This window comes from Protopterus annectens, chromosome 16.part0 (assembly GCF_019279795.1).
Source record: "Protopterus annectens isolate FY-2018-M chromosome 16.part0, PAN1.0, whole genome shotgun sequence".
NCBI lineage: Eukaryota > Metazoa > Chordata > Ceratodontiformes > Protopteridae > Protopterus > Protopterus annectens.
This window is the reverse complement of record NC_056750.1, coordinates 397,190,748-397,208,247: the sequence shown is the minus strand read 5'-3', so window position 1 is coordinate 397,208,247 and position 17,500 is coordinate 397,190,748. Positions and strand designations below refer to the sequence as shown.

General features: G+C 38.7%; 1 protein-coding gene across 3 annotated transcripts in view; it reads left to right on the top strand.

Annotated features, from left to right (window-relative positions):
• The window catches only part of ADGRD2 (adhesion G protein-coupled receptor D2), a 1,709,855-nt gene that overhangs the window by 679,169 nt on the left and 1,013,186 nt on the right, over positions 1-17,500 (top strand). For all 3 annotated transcript variants that reach the window (XM_044058541.1, XM_044058538.1, XM_044058539.1), the window contains exon 16: positions 5,187-5,289. In XM_044058541.1, coding sequence (XP_043914476.1) covers positions 5,187-5,289 — 103 coding nt within the window. The remainder of the gene's footprint in view (positions 1-5,186; positions 5,290-17,500) is intronic.

Below are 17,500 nucleotides of genomic sequence, written 5' to 3'. Positions count from 1 at the left end.
AGTTATATAATTCTTAGAGGGCATTCTTGTTTCACTCCTTTTGCTGTCTTCAGTCTTTGTCATAACCATTTGTTTATAGCTGCTATTACTCATGATACTCCATACATAGTTTTCAAACAAAATATTACTTGGTTAGGAGTCCCATGTGAATATGATATTTCTCATATTTATTGATTTATTCATATTAGTAAAAGCTTTCTGTCCAGCACAAACAATATTTTTGCCCTTTATATTTCTCTCTTATATACCATTTAATATTACCATAATAAGAATAGACATCTCTTTGCTATCATTTCGTTTAATCACTTACACACTGCCCCCTAAAACTTCTTTAATAACTCCAGCAAATTTTCTGTAAAACATTATAGGCTTCTAATTTACATTACCTAATGGCATTGGTCTCTAGTTTATTTTTCCTATTATTGTTCTATAACCACATCATCAGCCCTAAACAGATATTTTCATTAGGTTCATAGGTACTTACTAGGCTACTAATCTGTGAAGATCATACAAAGCCTACCCTTGCATTCCCATAGTAATCGTTAGACCTTACATATTGCAATATAAATATCCAAAGATGGGCTGAACAAGTAGATGTTGGGGTAATTACATGCTTCCCCTATTCTTGAGGACCAGTAGTGCTAATCCAAGGGTGAGTTTGTGGTTAGCCATTAACCAGTTACTCAACAAACCATTCATAAAGTACAGCCATAAAACAATTTCTGTTATTTTCTCCAACTCCTTATAAAAGCCATATCCAATTCAAGCATCTCTTTTACAGAAAACTTTTTCTCTTTGGCAATCACTCTAATAATGTCATTTCTTTTTGTAATCTCCTCTTTCTTGCATCAGAAATACAGGTCACTTCCCATTTTACCCTTTTAACTACTTTAGTGTTTTATACCTTTGCAATAAACATCTCGCCACATCAGTTATTTCACACTTGTTTTAAACTACCATCCTCATCCTTTATCTCTCATAACTTGTTTAAATTATTCTTGACTATTTTATGTAAAAAAGGAATGAACTGGCTTTCTCTTTTTTACCCTTAAATGTGAATTTCTGTCTCTGATAAGTCTACCTTAGACAAATACTGTTTAATTCCTGCATTCCTTGTATCGAGTTTTTTTTTCATATTCTTTATAATGATGTATGTCCCTTTTTGGCTGCTATGCCATTTTTTCTGTCTCTACATATTCAGCTTTTTGTTAATTTTCTAATTTTCTAATTTGCCAGATACACAGAGCAGTCTTTATACATTTCTCTCATAATTTTTTCTTTGCTCCTGCTACAACAATGTGCTAAACTGTTATCACATTTCCTCTCCTTTATAACTTGTTCATTGCTCCCAAAAACCTCCTATATTGTTAAATGAACAGACAATCCTAAAATTTCACTATCACTATTAAATTCTATTAACCCATTACTTCTAAGTATAAAGTCAGTTTCTATCCCAAAGTTAACTCTTTTGTGTGTATACCCTTTTTTCCTCCAATAGTAATTTGGTAAGTATTTAACATTTTATTTCCTGGCTGACAAATTTGGTATGTACCTCATTCATATTCTAGGTTCACAGGTTCATAGACCAGTACTAGGCTAGCTGTCCTTGCAGGCCATTTTAAGCCTAGCCAGTTTCCCTTTTTGTGCTCAAAATAACCTATCCCATGTGGTTATAGGTTGTCCTTACCCATGCAATGGTCAATAGTTATAATGAGAATAACTGGGATCACACCATAGATAGTTTGTGGAGACCCATACATGGATTAAAGTATTTAGTAGCTAACTCTGTCCACTAGTAGTACAGGGAGCATTCCTAGAGTAAATATTATGTTTCTTATCCGTAAATCTAAGTTGCACTTGAATATGGACATGGATTAAAATTTCTGATGCCATCTGACTTGGTGCTGTGCAATAAATCCATCAGTAATGGTTCAGGGAATGGCTTGTGTGCCAGACACAGTTCACATCTTAGCAGTCTGTAGGATACCAAGTATAGTGACAGAGCTTTGAGTTTCTCCATGTAGGACATGTTGTTTAGACCTTGCATCCTTTTAGTAGGGTATCTCTGTGGGCATTCCATTTGCTGCATGCATCTGGACAGATACATGTCAAAGGGAGTTTATATTCAGTGACCAGCATATTGAGGGCTGACTAAAGGGGATAATGGCATCCCTAGATCTACATACAATCCCTTTGCTTATAGGTTGTACAGTATAGAAAGACTTCCATACAGCAACAAACACATGTCGGTTAAAAGTTAGATCACTGTCCACATAAGTTCCTAAATCCTGAACAGCTAGGTCATCTCTTAGGGTGGTATTGTCAATGTGGTAGTTACCTGGGATAGCTCACTTCCCAAAGGATACAGTAATGCATTTCTTGCAATTTAGTTTCAGTCTTTGATTTTGGCACCGGTTATTTATTTGGGACAAACCTTCCTGCAAGATAGCCAAGTAATTTGAGGATTCAGTGTCTCTTCCTACTTTACTTAGTCAGCCAGAGCCCTTTGGTATCGACTTTATATCATTAGTCTGTTCTTGTGAAATGACTAACAAAAATAAGAGTCTTTTCCAAAGAAGTACATCTCTGTTATTTTAAATGCTATAGCACAATATGCATGGTTTACTTGTTCTGATAAACACACAAATTTGAAACTCTACTGAATAATTTACCTAATAACTCTTACAATATGCAATGTGCAATAAAAGCCTGGCCAGCCAGGGGTTTTATAATAACATTTTCTCTAGAACAGTAGATAGATGTTGTAATTTGAAATTAAGGTAAACCTAAAGTCAGAATGGCTGTTGATGATAAAGCTATAGCTTTTATTTCACTTCAGAGTAAAATACTAATCAAAAATATAAATTTATAATTTTATTATGAGTTTTAGGGTATAAAATGAGCATACATTTCCATATAAAAGTGATCTTTTTATATGTTGAAATGTAAAATATGACATTCATTTTTTTTCTTTAAATTTTTAGATGAAGCTGCTCCTCTGACTTTGAGCATGGGAACCCTATCTACAGTTGCTTTATATGCAACAAATTCCTGAAAATATCGTAAAAAATGTTTATCTGTTTTGCATGGGTCTACTTCACATCACCTATAACCCATATGACTGACTTTCATTTCACCAAGACCAAATCACCTAATTTGTCAAAATACTGAAAACTTATTTGACTGAATCTCATTTCACCGAAAGCTTACAATGCTAAATTTCAAAAGACTAAACATTAAACCATAGACAAACATACTCACAACACTAATAACTACCTCTTTCAAGAACTTAAAAATTACTTACTTTCCCTCTTAACAGAAACCAGACAATATAAAACCAAACTAAGTGGGGGGCTGTGCCCCCCACACACCCCCATAACTATATATACTAATTCCAGGATCGCACTACAGTGGGGAAAAAGGCATTTACCTTTTACTTGCCTTACAGTCCTCTACACGCTGCCACTACTGCTGAGAATGCACAAAATGTCTGCCATATTACTTTAGATACTTCCCATAAAAATGTAAAGAGACATACCCACATTTAAAAACAGTACACCACTACTTTCTACATGACTATCAGTTTTTCTGACAGTCAGCACTGTAAGTTACAAAAATTCTATTTATCACAAATAAGTCACAGGTGAATGGAAGCACACATCATGTCTATGGCTTACAATTCAGTGAAATGAGATTCAGTCAAATGAGTTTTCAGTATTTTGAAAATTAGGTGATTTGGTCTCGGTGAAATGAAAGTCAGTCAAATGAGTTTTAGGTTATGTAAAGTAGACCCGTATTGTAGACATAGGCATTTATATACAAAACTAAAAATCAAAAAAACAGTCAGCAGTTTGGAGATAGTCTTTTGGAAAATGATAAACAGTTAAGGTTTTAAACAACCACCAAAGACTGCAGTTATTGAGGTACTTGGGTAGGACTGCTAGTTCCATACATTTGCATATTAGAGATTACCACTTTTAAAATAAGAGTGGTTACCAAATGATAAGACAAAATGGGTTGTAGATCTAAACTAGAACAAACCTAATGATATGTTTGGAACCTGTGTTAATCTTAGTTCTGTATGTCCTTTGAATATTAGATCTCTGCTGGAGTTAGAAAATACTTTTATTTGGACCAATCAATAATTTGGGCCTATTTATCCTGAATCAGAGAAGTATTACTTCTGCTGCAGTCTGCACTTATGATATACATTATTAAATATAGTGCAACTTTAGTATGTACTTACTGAATCACATTACTAAATGGGAGAGACTTCAGAGGTACCTAACAAAAAAAAAATCTGAGGCCTCAAAACTGTTAGTTATCTAGACTAATTAATCACCCTCTTTCTGTATTCTCTTCCATGGTCATCTGTGCTAGGTCTTTTTGGACAATAAAATGTCCTACACTCCTATACGTACTATGTCTTCTTTGACCTAATGGTTCCTCAAACATACACAGGACCTGAAAGTACTAGATCAAGAAGGTGCAATAGGTGAATTCTCTAAGTGTGGAATAACCTATATTTGCATATTAAGCAAAGTAGTACCTTAGCTACATTAAAACTTACCAACACAACTGAGTGGGCACAAATTTTTCTTTTGTTAAACAGGAAACATCTTTATTGAATTATCACTTATGACATAGGTAATCATGCATTTATATAAATGAAAACAAACCATATTGACATATTTTCATTTGCAAACATTATACATGACATATAATCTTCTATACAGTCAAATATTTAAAAGCTCATTCAATTCCTTCCTTCCCTTAAACCTCATTCTTCCTCCAAAACATTATTCTGCATGTATTGTTCCCACAATTCCCATGTTTTCTATGTAATTTGCTCCTACCATTTTCTAAAGATCCCACTTCCAGTTCTTTTATCTCTGTTGCTATAGGCACTCACACATTCTTTGGCCTACTTTGTGTATCCCCTATTGAGGCAGGAGATGATTCTTGATTCTGGATGTTTTAGCTAGGTTGTTATTGGTCTGATGACTGATTGCCTACTATTTAGTTATGTACCAAGCAAAAAAGAGAAATCTGTCTGAAGCACAGACTGAATAATAAAAAGAAAGAAAACAATGTGATACATTTCAGAAAACAAATTTGCTTTATTAATATTTTTTTGTTGATGTGTATCATAGATTTGAGTGATGGATTTCTGTTTCTTCTGTCAGGGTTCCAAAATCTGAAAGAACCACTGTTCACAAAAATCTGATATTTGCACTTGCCGCTGCCGAAGCTTTGCTCATGTTCAGTGAGTTGGCCAGTTCAAATAAGGTAAGACTGAAGTATAAAATAAGTACATAGTACGAGTATCTGTCTTTTGATTTGCCAAAATTCTGTTTCGTACTGCATAAACTCAGTCTTAACTGTTACAAAAATATGAGCATGCACTAATCTACATGTGAAAAAATATGAGCTTGCATTAAGCTACATGTGAGCCTAAATCATTGTTTCTTAAATGTAGAGGCCAATCTTCATGGGGAGCCTTGGATCTGTTTCATGGGAGGCCCAAGAAAAGCTGAAGATGATGTGCTGTTTAAACTTTAACTATTTCATGCTGTTTTTATGTGGGATCATTGAATGTAGGACACTTGTGAATGGGATATTTGTATTGTACTGAAAGTCAGTAGTAAAAGAAAAGTGTTTTAAGCCAAATATTTGATGTTCTTCGTTCCACATTGCTGCAGTCCTAACTATTGGGTAGTCCGCTGTCCAGTCGGCCCGAATACCAAAGTATATGGCTGACGTCGGTCAGGGCGCATTAGACTGACGTCAGTACGTCAGGGTACTAATGCGCATGACCGACGTCATATCCTCAGTCTTTTTTGCCGCATGGTCCGATGCAGAAGCAGTTTTGCGAGTGCAGGTTGGCGTTCTGAAATTTTCTGAAGTCGGAGTTTCAGACCGAATCAAAGTTGGCTAAGTACCCCGTTGGGGAACATTTTGGTTTTTCTTGCCTCAGTATTTAACCGGATGTCAGAAAAAGTGAATAACTGTATTTCTTGTGGGAAACAGATACCTCATAGGGATTACCATACTTTGTGTATACCTTGTTTAGGGCCTGAGCACGACGTTGTTGGTTGCCGCTCTTGTGCTAGATTTAACAAACGCACTATTAAGAGAAGGTTAGACTGTGCCAGGTTAGTGTTTGGGAAGCGTTGCAATTATAAAATGCCGTCGGATGCTCCGACGCCCGCTTCGTCCAAAAAGCGCAAGGACAAAACAGCAAAGCCTAGGGTTGATGAACCGGCAGTCCCGGACTTCGGTTCTTTAGAAGGCTCAGTGGAGCCGGAGGTTTTGCCAGGAGTTTCTTTGGAGTCTCAGGATGAAACTTTACTGTTACAGGATGTGCCCTCTCAGGAAGTAGGCCAGGCTGAGGGGGCTTCTCAGGTAGCTGTTCTTCCCTCTCTTCCCAAGGTAGTTAGAGCCTCTCCTTCTGTTTCCAAAACTTCTTTGAGAGGTAGGCCAAGTTTAGCTTCAGTGGGGGCTTCTCCTAGCACTTCAGGTTCTGTGCCTAAGAAACATATGCTTAAAATGGCAGAAGATTTGATTACTATGATTAGAGGTTCTATGCCCCCTCCTGATAAGAGGCCTAGGGTGGAACCTGAGTTTGAGAGTTTTGAACAGTGTTCAGAGGCTTCAGAGTCTTCTGCGGAAGACTTGCAGGAGTTTCCTCCTTATTCTGATTCTGATGTAGATGATTCCACTCCTACAGCTTCTCCTCCTGAGGATTTCTCATTTTCAGAGACTCTGCATTCCATGAGGGAGCACTTTAAATGGGAAGGCCAAGATTACTCTGATTCCAGGAAAAGGCTTAGGGAATTCTTGTTTTTACCCCAGCATAGGCCCTTAGCTATACCTCCTGTGTTGAATGTGGTGGAAGATGTTTTTGCAGAGGCTTCCCTGAATCCTGATTCTTTGCCTCCTGCCCCTGTTAAACCTGATAGGTACTATAGGGTGCCTGAAGCTCATAAGTATCTTTTTAAGAGTCCTAGGGCAGACCCGGAAACTGTGTCTCAGGGACCTAAAGGTGTTAAGGCCTCTGTTGTTAAAAATCCTGTTCCCTCTGATAAAGAGGCAAGGGCTTTGGATAGATGGGGAAAAAAGGTGTATACTTCTTCCACTTTAGCCATGAGGGCGTTGAATTGTCAGTTTCACATGCTAAAATATCAAAATTATCTCCTTTCACAATTGAAATCTAAGGTGGATGCTTTGGCGGAAGGTATTGAGTGTAAAGAGTTGCTGGATTTAGTTCATGTGTCTGAACAAGTGGGTTAGCATTCTTTGCAATGTGGTTTTGATGCTGTACAGGCCTCCTCGAGGGTGGCTGCCACTAGTTCTGTTCTTCGCAGGCATGCCTGGTTGAGGGATCAGAATTTAGCTGAGCATGTTAAGACAAGGATTTTGGATGCTCCTTTACAGTCTGATGTGTTGTTTGGTTCGTCTGTGGAAGCTGTTTTAAAGAAAATGGAGGACAAAGCTAAGTCTATGCAAACTGTTAAAGATTTTTTGCAGGTGCAGCCACCAAGTTTAGTAGAAATTGGCCTGCTAAGGGATGGACATATCCTGCTTATGATTCCCAGTCTAGGGGTAGGTCTAGACGTGGTAGGGGCAGAGCTCAAGGTTCTTTTAGGCCTAGAACAGGAGTTCTCCTGCTCAGACTTCTGGTGAGGGCAGGGGTCAGTCCTTTCGAAAACAGACCCAATGACCTGCCTTTTCAGCTGCCAGTAGATTCTCGTCTGGCAGCTCCTTTGGGAGGAAGACTGTCTCTTTTCAAAGAAAATTGGGATTTAATTACTCAAGACAGATGGGTGTTGGATATCATTCACCACGGTTACAGGTTTTATTTCCATACATTGCCCCTTTCAAAGGCATGCCAGACGTTCCTCCTCCACAAAGGAAAGAGGCTCACAAGCAAATTTCTCTGTTACTCCAAATAGGGGCCATTCAGCCAGTCCCTGTATCAGAAAGGGGCCTAGGATTTTATTCTCGCCTGTTCCTAGTACCAAAGAAGGGGAACACGTGGAGACCAATTTTGGATTTATCTATCCTCAACACTTATCTGGACATTCCCAAGTTCAAGATGTTGACGTTACAACAGCTTTTACCTCTGCTGGGCAAAGATCACTGGATGGTAACTTTAGATCTCAAGGAAGCTTACCTTCATGTGCCAATAAGACTAAGTTGCAGGAAGTACCTGCGTTTTCGAGCTGGAAATTCTCATTATCAGTTCTCTGCATTGCCCTTTGGCTTATCTACTGCGCCCAGAGTATTCACAAAGGTTCTGGCTCCAGTGATAGCTTACTTCAGGCTAAAAGGAATTCAAATCTATCCTTACTTGGACGACTGCCTGATTCTGGCTCAAGAAAAGAAGATCTTCTACAGCATCTGGAATATGTCATAGCAGTGCTAAGATGCCTAGGGTATTCTGTGAACGAAATAAAGTCCAGTCTAGTACCCTCTCAAGACATGTGCTTTCTGGGTGTGAGACTGAATACAGCAGCCCAGATGGCCTTTTTAACCCCGGACAAACAAAAGAGTCTTTCACTTTACTTCCATCAACTATCTCATCAGTCCGTGCTGACTGCAAGGAAAGTCCTTCAAGCATTAGGGTTCATGGCATCTTGTATTCTGGTGCTTCCCAATGCCAAACTGCATATGAGGAAGCTACAATGGTATCTCAAAAATGTATGGACACAGCACTGCCAGGATTTGGACACTGTCATTCAAATAATACCTTGCCTTCAAAAAGAATTTTGTGGTGGGCTCAGGAATGTCACCTAAACAAGGGACTCTCTGTGACCCGGCCAGAGGCGAGTCAGATTTTAACGACAGATGCCTCGGACATTGCTTGGGGAGCTCATCTAAATGGAAAGTGGATACAAGACAAGTGGCCTGCCAGACTACAGCATCTACATATCAACATGAAGGAGATGTTAGCAGTCCAGTTTGCATTAATGGCTTTCAAGGAGTTACTTCTTCCAGGGCAGGTGTTGATTCTAACAGACAACACAACTGTCATGTGGTACATCAACAAACAAGGGGGAACACATTCTTACCCATTGTGCAGGCAAGCAATAATTTTATGGGAGACTGCGCTCAGCTTGCAACTAACTCTTCAGGCAAGGTTTCTGCCGGGAGCACAGAACTCCTTAGCAGATGTGTTAAGCAGACAAATCATGGATCCCCACGAGTGGAAACTGGATCTTCATGTATTTCAAAAGTTGACAGTGTCCTGGGGAACTCCAGACATAGATCTGTTCACTTCTCCACTGAACCACCAGCTGCCAAAGTTTTGCACAAAGAGGTTTCATCACACAGCTTGGAAAGTGGATGCTCTTTCTTTCAGTTGGAAAAATCTTCATGTGTATGCGTTTCCACCTCTGCCTCTTCTTCCAAAGGTGCTTCTAAAGGTCAGACAAGACAAGCCAAGGATGATTTTAATAGCTCCAGATTGGCCTCGGCAGCACTGGTACCCATTACTGAGGAGTCTGGTAAAGAAGCCTCCATGGCCTTTACCCTTGATTCCACATCTGTTGTCTCAGAAGGACGGTCGTCTGCTCAATGTCAAGCTTCACTCTCTTCATCTAACAGCCTGGCATATTCTGTTTTGAAAGACAGCAGGTCTCAACTTCCTCAACAAGTTTTAAATGTGATTATGGAAGCCAGAAGACCTAGTACAAGGAAAGTGTACGCAGAAAAATGGAAGAGATTTTTATTTTGGACTGCAGCAAAGAATTTGGAGATTTCAGAGCCTAATTTGAGTGTGGCTCTTCAATATCTTACTGAGTTATTGGACAAAGGTTTGTCTTTCTCTTCCATTAAGATTCATGCTGCAGCAATTTCAGCTCACTATGATTGTGACCCACCATTGTTTTCACATCCTTTGTTCAAGCAATTTCTTAGAGGGGCAAAGAATATAAGACCCCCACGTAGAGCTCCTACTCCTGCTTGGGATCTCAATTTTGTGTTGGAGAAACTTACTCTACAACCTTTTGAGCCTGCAGCTACTGCTGAACTGAAATACTTGTCATGGAAGACTGCTTTTTTGTTGGCCATTACTTCTGCAAGAAGGGTTTCTGAGTTACAGGCCCTTATGGCGGTTGAGCCTTTTTTGATTTTTCATAAGGATAGGGTATCATTACGTACAAATCCTTCCTTTATGCCTAAAGTGGTTTCTAGTGTGGCTTTAAACCAAACTATTCATTTGCCTACGTTTTATGCAGATCCCCAAAATAAAGGGGAAAAGATTTTGCACACTTTAGATGTACACAGGCAATTGCGTTATTATTTGAGCAGGACTAAGGATTTTAGACAGTCTCAGCAGTTGTTTGTTTCTTTTGCTTTGAGTTCTCAGGGCAAGCCTGTGTCAAAACAAACTATTTCTCGGTGGATTGGGTTTTGCATTGCCTTTTGTTATTCCCATCATGGCAAGGAGATTCCAGCTGGGATTAGGCCTCATTCCACTAGGGCTACTGCCACTTCAACAGCATTTCTAAGGGGGGTGGCAACTAAGGATATTTTGGAGGCAGCTACTTGGAGTTCAGTGCATACTTTCTCTAAGCATTATCACCTTCCTCTCTACTCTAGGTCTAGGGCTGGTTTTGCCACAGCTATTTTGCAAGGCATGTTGTCAGCTCCTGCTTCTTTATAATTTGCCAGCCTCCCTTACCTCTGCTTTGGGATTCTACCCAATAGTTAGGACTGCAGCAATGTGGAACGAAGAACATAGTACAGTTTTGTACCTACCATAAATGTAGATGTTCGAGGATCCACATTGCTGCAGTCCAATTTACCCTCCCTCCTTCCCCTCTGTATTTAGGGGTGGTTGTGTAGGTGAGCTTATATGCTGATGATTTTGTATATATTGTACATATTTTTGGTGTAGGTATATTAGGCCTTGTCTTTTTAGGGTCTTCTGACATCTGGGGCAAGAAAAGACTGAGGATATGACGTCGGTCATGTGCATTAGTACCCTGACGTACTGACGTCAGTCTAATGCGCCCTGACCGACGTCAGCCATATACTTTGGTATTCGGGCCGACTGGACAGCGGACTACCCAATAGTTAGGACTGCAGCAATGTGGATCCTCGAACATCTACATTTATGGTAGGTACAAAACTGTACTTTATTTCAAAAGTGTAGACATATGTTGGAATGCATCATGTGTCATTCCATATAGAGAGGCCAAATAGAGAGATGAAAACTCAGCAAGCAAAGGAGAGTAGTAGTGCTGAAATTGAATTCATCCTCAAGTCTTGGTGAATATCTTCATGAGGTAGACCCTGTTTTTCACAAAATCTCACCAAGGCGACACTGATATATAGATTGTGTTTATATAGCATATATCATGGACAGAAGTAGGTCAAAAACTAAAAAAGATAGCTGGGTGCACAAGACCCAGGATAAAAAAGTGCCCAATCCTGGTAGGTGCACTGGTGCCAGAACTGGAATAAAATGACAGTGTAGAATCCTCAAAATACAGAAACATTTCTACAATGGGGCCAGACCAGGCTCAAGGAGAGGATGGCCCCCCCTGTTGCAGAAGGAAGTAGCAGTCCCCAAAAATCACAAAAACTGATAGGCCAATGAAGAGCCATAAAGACAATACAGTGAACTATTGAGGATAAGAAAGAAATTATGTATTGTTACTATTATGCAAAAAGCCCAGAACTTCCAGACACAGGGTATAAAAAAAGATTAAGAGATAAATTAGAGGAAAGAACAATACTTCCACAAGAAAAACTGTCAGAAGCTTCAAATAAAAAATTGTGTTCAGTAATACAACAGATTTTTGAAAAACAGTATATAGATCAAGAAACATTGATCTGTTTGGAAAAAGAAGCATCTGAGGAAGTGCAAAAATGTAAACAACAAAACCTAGATATTTTTGAAAAGTATAAAAAAGAAATATGGACATGGGAAAGAAAGAGAGATTTGATATGGTGCAATATTTATGCAAAGGAGAAAGACAAATTAATCAATATAAAGAAGGCAGCCCCAAATATATTCAAAGAGAAATACAGTCAAAGGCATCCAGATATGGAACATTTCACAATAAGAAAAGTAATATCACAAAGATGGAATACCCAGATTTGCTTGGAGCTATTGCACAATGGTACCTCCTATACCGAGCCAACAGGTATTGCCAATATACTGGTCGACAGATTTAGTGCCAACTTTACCCCTCTCTCCCCCACCAAAGGACCAATCACAATACCAGTAGATTGCCAGGCACCCAGTATTACTGCTGCACAGGTTAAAACAGCACTGTCCAAGGCCAAGAATACAGCTTCTATGGGACCTGACAATATCCCTGGCTGTGTTCTACATGAACAGTATGAATTGGCACCTCACCTATGTGCCCTGTTCAATCACAGCCTCACCTTAGGCTTTGTCCTTACTGAATGGCACACTGCTACAGTCATCCCTCTCCACAAAGGAGGAGTGACTTCAGACCCTGGGAACTATCGCCCCATTAGCCTGATGAGTCTGATATGCAAAGCAATGGAACTCATCATGATGGACCTAATAAACAAGGATATAGGGAATCTTCAAACTTTGGATCCCACAAAGTTTGGTTTTGTGAAGGGTAGATCATGCCTGCTCAACCTGATTGACTTCTTTGAGTCAGTCACCAGAGCTGTGAATGAAGGCAAGGTGGTTCATACAGCCTACCTTGATCTGGCCAAGGCCTTTGATACCATTCCCCCCTCAGGAACCATAGAAAAACTCACTAAGCTAGGTATCAACCAATATATCACAGGGTGGGTTTCAAACTGGCTCACAGATAGAACCCACAGTGTGAAAGCAGCTGACTCCAAGTCAGACTGCCGACCAGTCACGAGTGGAGTCCCACAGGGTTCAGTCCTGGGTCCTCTCCTGTTTGGTATCTATTTCTCTAAAGTCCAGGCAAACATGAAAGGACTCTGGCTGACAAGTTCGCAGATGATTGGGTGCCATAATTAACTCTCCAAGTGATGCTGACATCCTACAGAAAGGCCTCACAGTGACCAATGACTGGTGTCAGAACCATGGCTCAATTTCAAAAAAATGTGTCATCATCCCCTTTGGGAAAAACCCAGTTCCCATGAATTACCACATCGATGGTAGTCCACTGAATACAGAAGGCATTATAAGAGATCTGGGAACACAGGTTGACAGCAACCTCTCTTTTGATCACCACATTGCCACTGTGGTCAGAAAGTCCTTCTGTGTGGCACATCTCATTACTAAGGGTTTTACATCTAGGAAGAAGGAGGTCATTGTCTCCCTCTGCTCTTTTGTCATTAGGCCAATCATCGAGTACTATGCCCCATTTGGCATGTACCTCACTAGACACCTGCAACAACTGGAGAGGCTGCAAAAGTACCTCACAAAGAGGATCCTAGACCTTAAACACTTGTCCTATATGGACAGACTCAAAAAAACTCCAACTATTCTCTGTCTCATATCGCCTACTTAGAGGCAATCTCTGCTTGACTTACAAAGCCATGTCTAATCCAGCTCTGTTAGAAATGCTACATCTAATGAAATCCCAATCCCTCCACACTACACGGTCTAGAGACCTCAATCTCAGTACCATAATCAACAGAACAAGCTGGAGGGACAGGTTCATAACCCACAGGCTGCCCATGCTATGGAATAGACTTCCCATACATGTCAAGCAGAGAGCCTCACTGGCCCTCTTCAAGAGAAATATTGATGAGTGGATGGGAAATAGAAAATTCACCCCAGGATCACTCCAGTGACTCTACTCGACAGAGGCACTGGGAACTAAGGTCGGGTGGCACGATGCTATGGTAATCCTATGGGCTAGGCTTGTAAAGGCTCCAGGGCCATTAGCCTAGTACACACCTATGTAGAAAAGAAAATTAGTAAAGTAGAATTTAAAAAAAAAATAGAAGTTGAAGTTATCGAGTGCCTGCAAAGTGAAGGACTTAATGTAGAAGGTCTAAAACAGATTACTTTACAGCACGATGGAGTGAGTCCTCAAAGTATGGAGAAGCAGGAAGATCAGGAGACATCTGAAGAAGAAATATTAACATGGGAAAGAAAAAGAGATTTAATATGGTGTAATATTTATGCAAAGGAGAAAGCAAGACTAACCAATAGAAAAAGAGCAGCACCAAAGAGATCTGAAGAAAAATACAGGCAAAGGAATCCATATATGGAAAACCTTACAATACAAACATGATGCCAGGGCACTAATATGGGCTAGGCTTGTAAAGGCTTCAGGGCCATTAGCCTAGTACACACCTATGAACCTATGAACAAAAAATAAGAAGACAAAGAGGAAAAGTAGAAAAGGAGATTAGTAATGGAAAAGACAAAGGAATAGAAACTGAGGTTATGGAGCACCTGCAAAGTGAAAGATTCAGTGTAAAAAATCTAATGTAGAAAGAACCATAACAAGATAGAGCAATGAATATCCAAATTAAGAGGAAACCAGTGGAACAGAAAGCAATTGGTCAAGTGACATATCAAGATATTTGGAGCCTTCCAAGGGAAACCAGTATAAAGATTCACTTGAAGCTAGACAGCAAGGGAAGGAACAGGAAACTGTGGAAAGTCTGATGCAGTCAATGTTTAGGAGTGATAGGCCAGTGAGGTCCCATATGACAGAACAACGGATCGGAGTTTGCCTGTGGCTTTCTTGGCAAGTTTGTTAGTTTTAGTTTGTTTTTGTAGCTGTTTATAGCAATGGATGGCACAGGATGAAACTGAAGAGAAGGTGCCACAGGAAGATGCTATAGAACTTTCTATGGAATGCCCACAGGAAATAGAAAACAAGGGCTGTGTCCTCAGTTTTGAAGAAAATAAGCTAAGAGAAGAGTTGCTTGATTTAATAGATATAGATATAGATAAATATATTAAGATCGGTGAAAGAAATAGACTGCAGAAGGTCAATAAAACCCCACAAGTCTGATAAAACAAACTGAACACAGTAATTAGGATTGTCCATAGAGATCCATGTGATATAACAGAAGTAAACAGAATACATTACTGTGCAGCTAAACTAATAACTGATAAAGTTCTACCACAAGAACACAGGGTAGTGAGGGAAAGGAATGGAAGAAATCAAATGCCATCATGGAAGTATTGAATAGAGAAAAATATAAAGCAATTAAGACAAGAAGTGTCACTGTTAGAAGACTATAGAAGAGGGAATAGATCAACAAAAATACTAAGAAAGATAGATGCGATAAAAACAATGTACACTATTAGACCAGACTAGGATCTATCATGCACTATTGCAAATAGACTAAAAATTTCAGCACAGGTGGAAAAACTTAGAAGATATGCAGATAAATATAAAGGAAAAATACAAAATAAGCAATTTATTAATGACCCCAAAAAAAGTTTTATTTAGAATTGGGAAACAAAGTAAAAGGAATTGAAAGACTGCCAAAAAAAGAAGAAATAGATGCATTTTGGAGAAGTATCTATGAAGATCCTGTGGAACACAACAAATATGCTAAATTGATAAAAGAAGAAAATGAAAGAATAAGAAGTTTAAAGGTACAGGATATGAAATGGGATGAAGTAACAGCCAGAGAGATTGAAACAAAGTTAAGAAAAGCCTCTAACTGGAAAACCCCAGGTTCAGATGCAGTACCTAAGTTTGGGTTAAAAGAATTAACATCTTTGCACGGAGATTTAGCCATGAGTAAGCACTATTTATATGCGCACCCCGAACAGACACCAAACCTGGCTAACAACAGGTAAAACAATACTCTTACTTAAGACTGAACCTGCAAGCTACCCCAAAAATTATAGACCGGTGGCTAGGATGTAGACTGGTTGGCAGCATCTTTTCTCAGCTCTGGACTCAAAAGATATTTCTGACAGGAATTTTTAAAAACTAGATATTGTAGACAAACCTATTTTGTTGAATTACTTCTACTAATATCACTAGAAGTCTACAGTGCAACAAATTTGGCTTTAAACGTTATTTTTCCTGTCAAAAACAAGAAGGAAGGTATCTGAATCTACTGAAAATGAGCTTTTCTAAGCATACCACACAGGACCAGACGATGAAAAAGGAGATACAGTCTTTATTAAATGCTATACAAGACTTGTCAGTGAAATTTGACAAAATGAATACCAAACTGGACACTTTTGAGGAGAGATCTACAAAACAAATACAGCAACTACAAGAAATAATGACGCAACAGAAGTCTCAAATAGCTGACATAGAGAGATCCTTAAATGATACTGAGGGCAGACTCTCAGAACAAGATCTTCAGCTACATTTTTAATCACAACAAAATGCTTCATTACAAAATAAAATAGAGGATCTAGAGAACAGGTCCAGACGAAATAACCTTCGCATCTATGGGCTACCAGAGAAAACAGAGGGAGATAACATGGTGACTTTCCTTACTACCTGGTTACCAGAAGTTTTAAAATTGCCTGAATCTCTTTCTTATGGAATTGAAAGAGCCCACAGATCCTTAGGAGCTGCTTCATCAACCATCAAATCAAAAAATCACCCGAGATCAATAATAGTAAAGTTTTTTTCATCACAGGATAAGGAACTTATTTTAAAAACAGCATGGTCAACTTCTCCAGTTAAATACAAAGACAACATAATCAGATTTGATAATGATTATTCTGCTGGAGTTATAACTGCAAGAAAAGAATGTCTCCCTCTGATAAAGGAATTGAAAAAAAGACAACTTAGTCTACTTGCTGTTCCCTGCAAGAATAAAAATATTTTTTACTGAAGGTCCTAAAACTACAAGCAACAGTTTCTTATCTTTCAGCTAATAAAACCTTGGATAATGTTGAAGAAATGGATTTCTCTCAATTTGGGGTTAAGCATCACTTAGAAAAAAATGAATGGAGCACTGCTGACAAGAAGAAGAAACGATAAAAGACATATAAAAACGCAAACATTATTGTCTTCTATTTGCTCTGTAAGGCAAAAAAGTTCTTTGAAAGCATTTATGCTTTACACATGTGTCAGTCTTTGAAACAATATAAATACAAGATAAGCAGGACATTTTATAACTAAAGGAAACAACCCTAAAAGAAAGCAAGGTAACATATCTTTCTCTATTACAGTGTAAATACTTAGTCATGATTTTTCTAACTCTAAATGATGTTTAGATAGTTTGTTTATAAATTACCTGCCTTTTACTGCTAGTATAGAATATGATGTATTTACACTGACATATTAATGTGGTGTGTTTAAATGAGCATGATTCCTTTTTATATTATTTACACTAAGCTGCATGAAATATCTAAAACTGATGTATTTAATACACATAATAATATATAAAAACTGATAGTAATAACTGTCAAAAAGTGCCTTGAAAAGTAATTATCTATTCTTTGATGCTAAAAGTGCCTTTTTGACTAACAAACAACTGTCTGGCTTGTATATCTGCCCTTAATGTTAAGAAAACTAATAGAAGTTTAATGAGCTGGTGTTCAGTTTAAAAAAGCCCTAAAAACTTCACTTACTTTGTTTTTGTC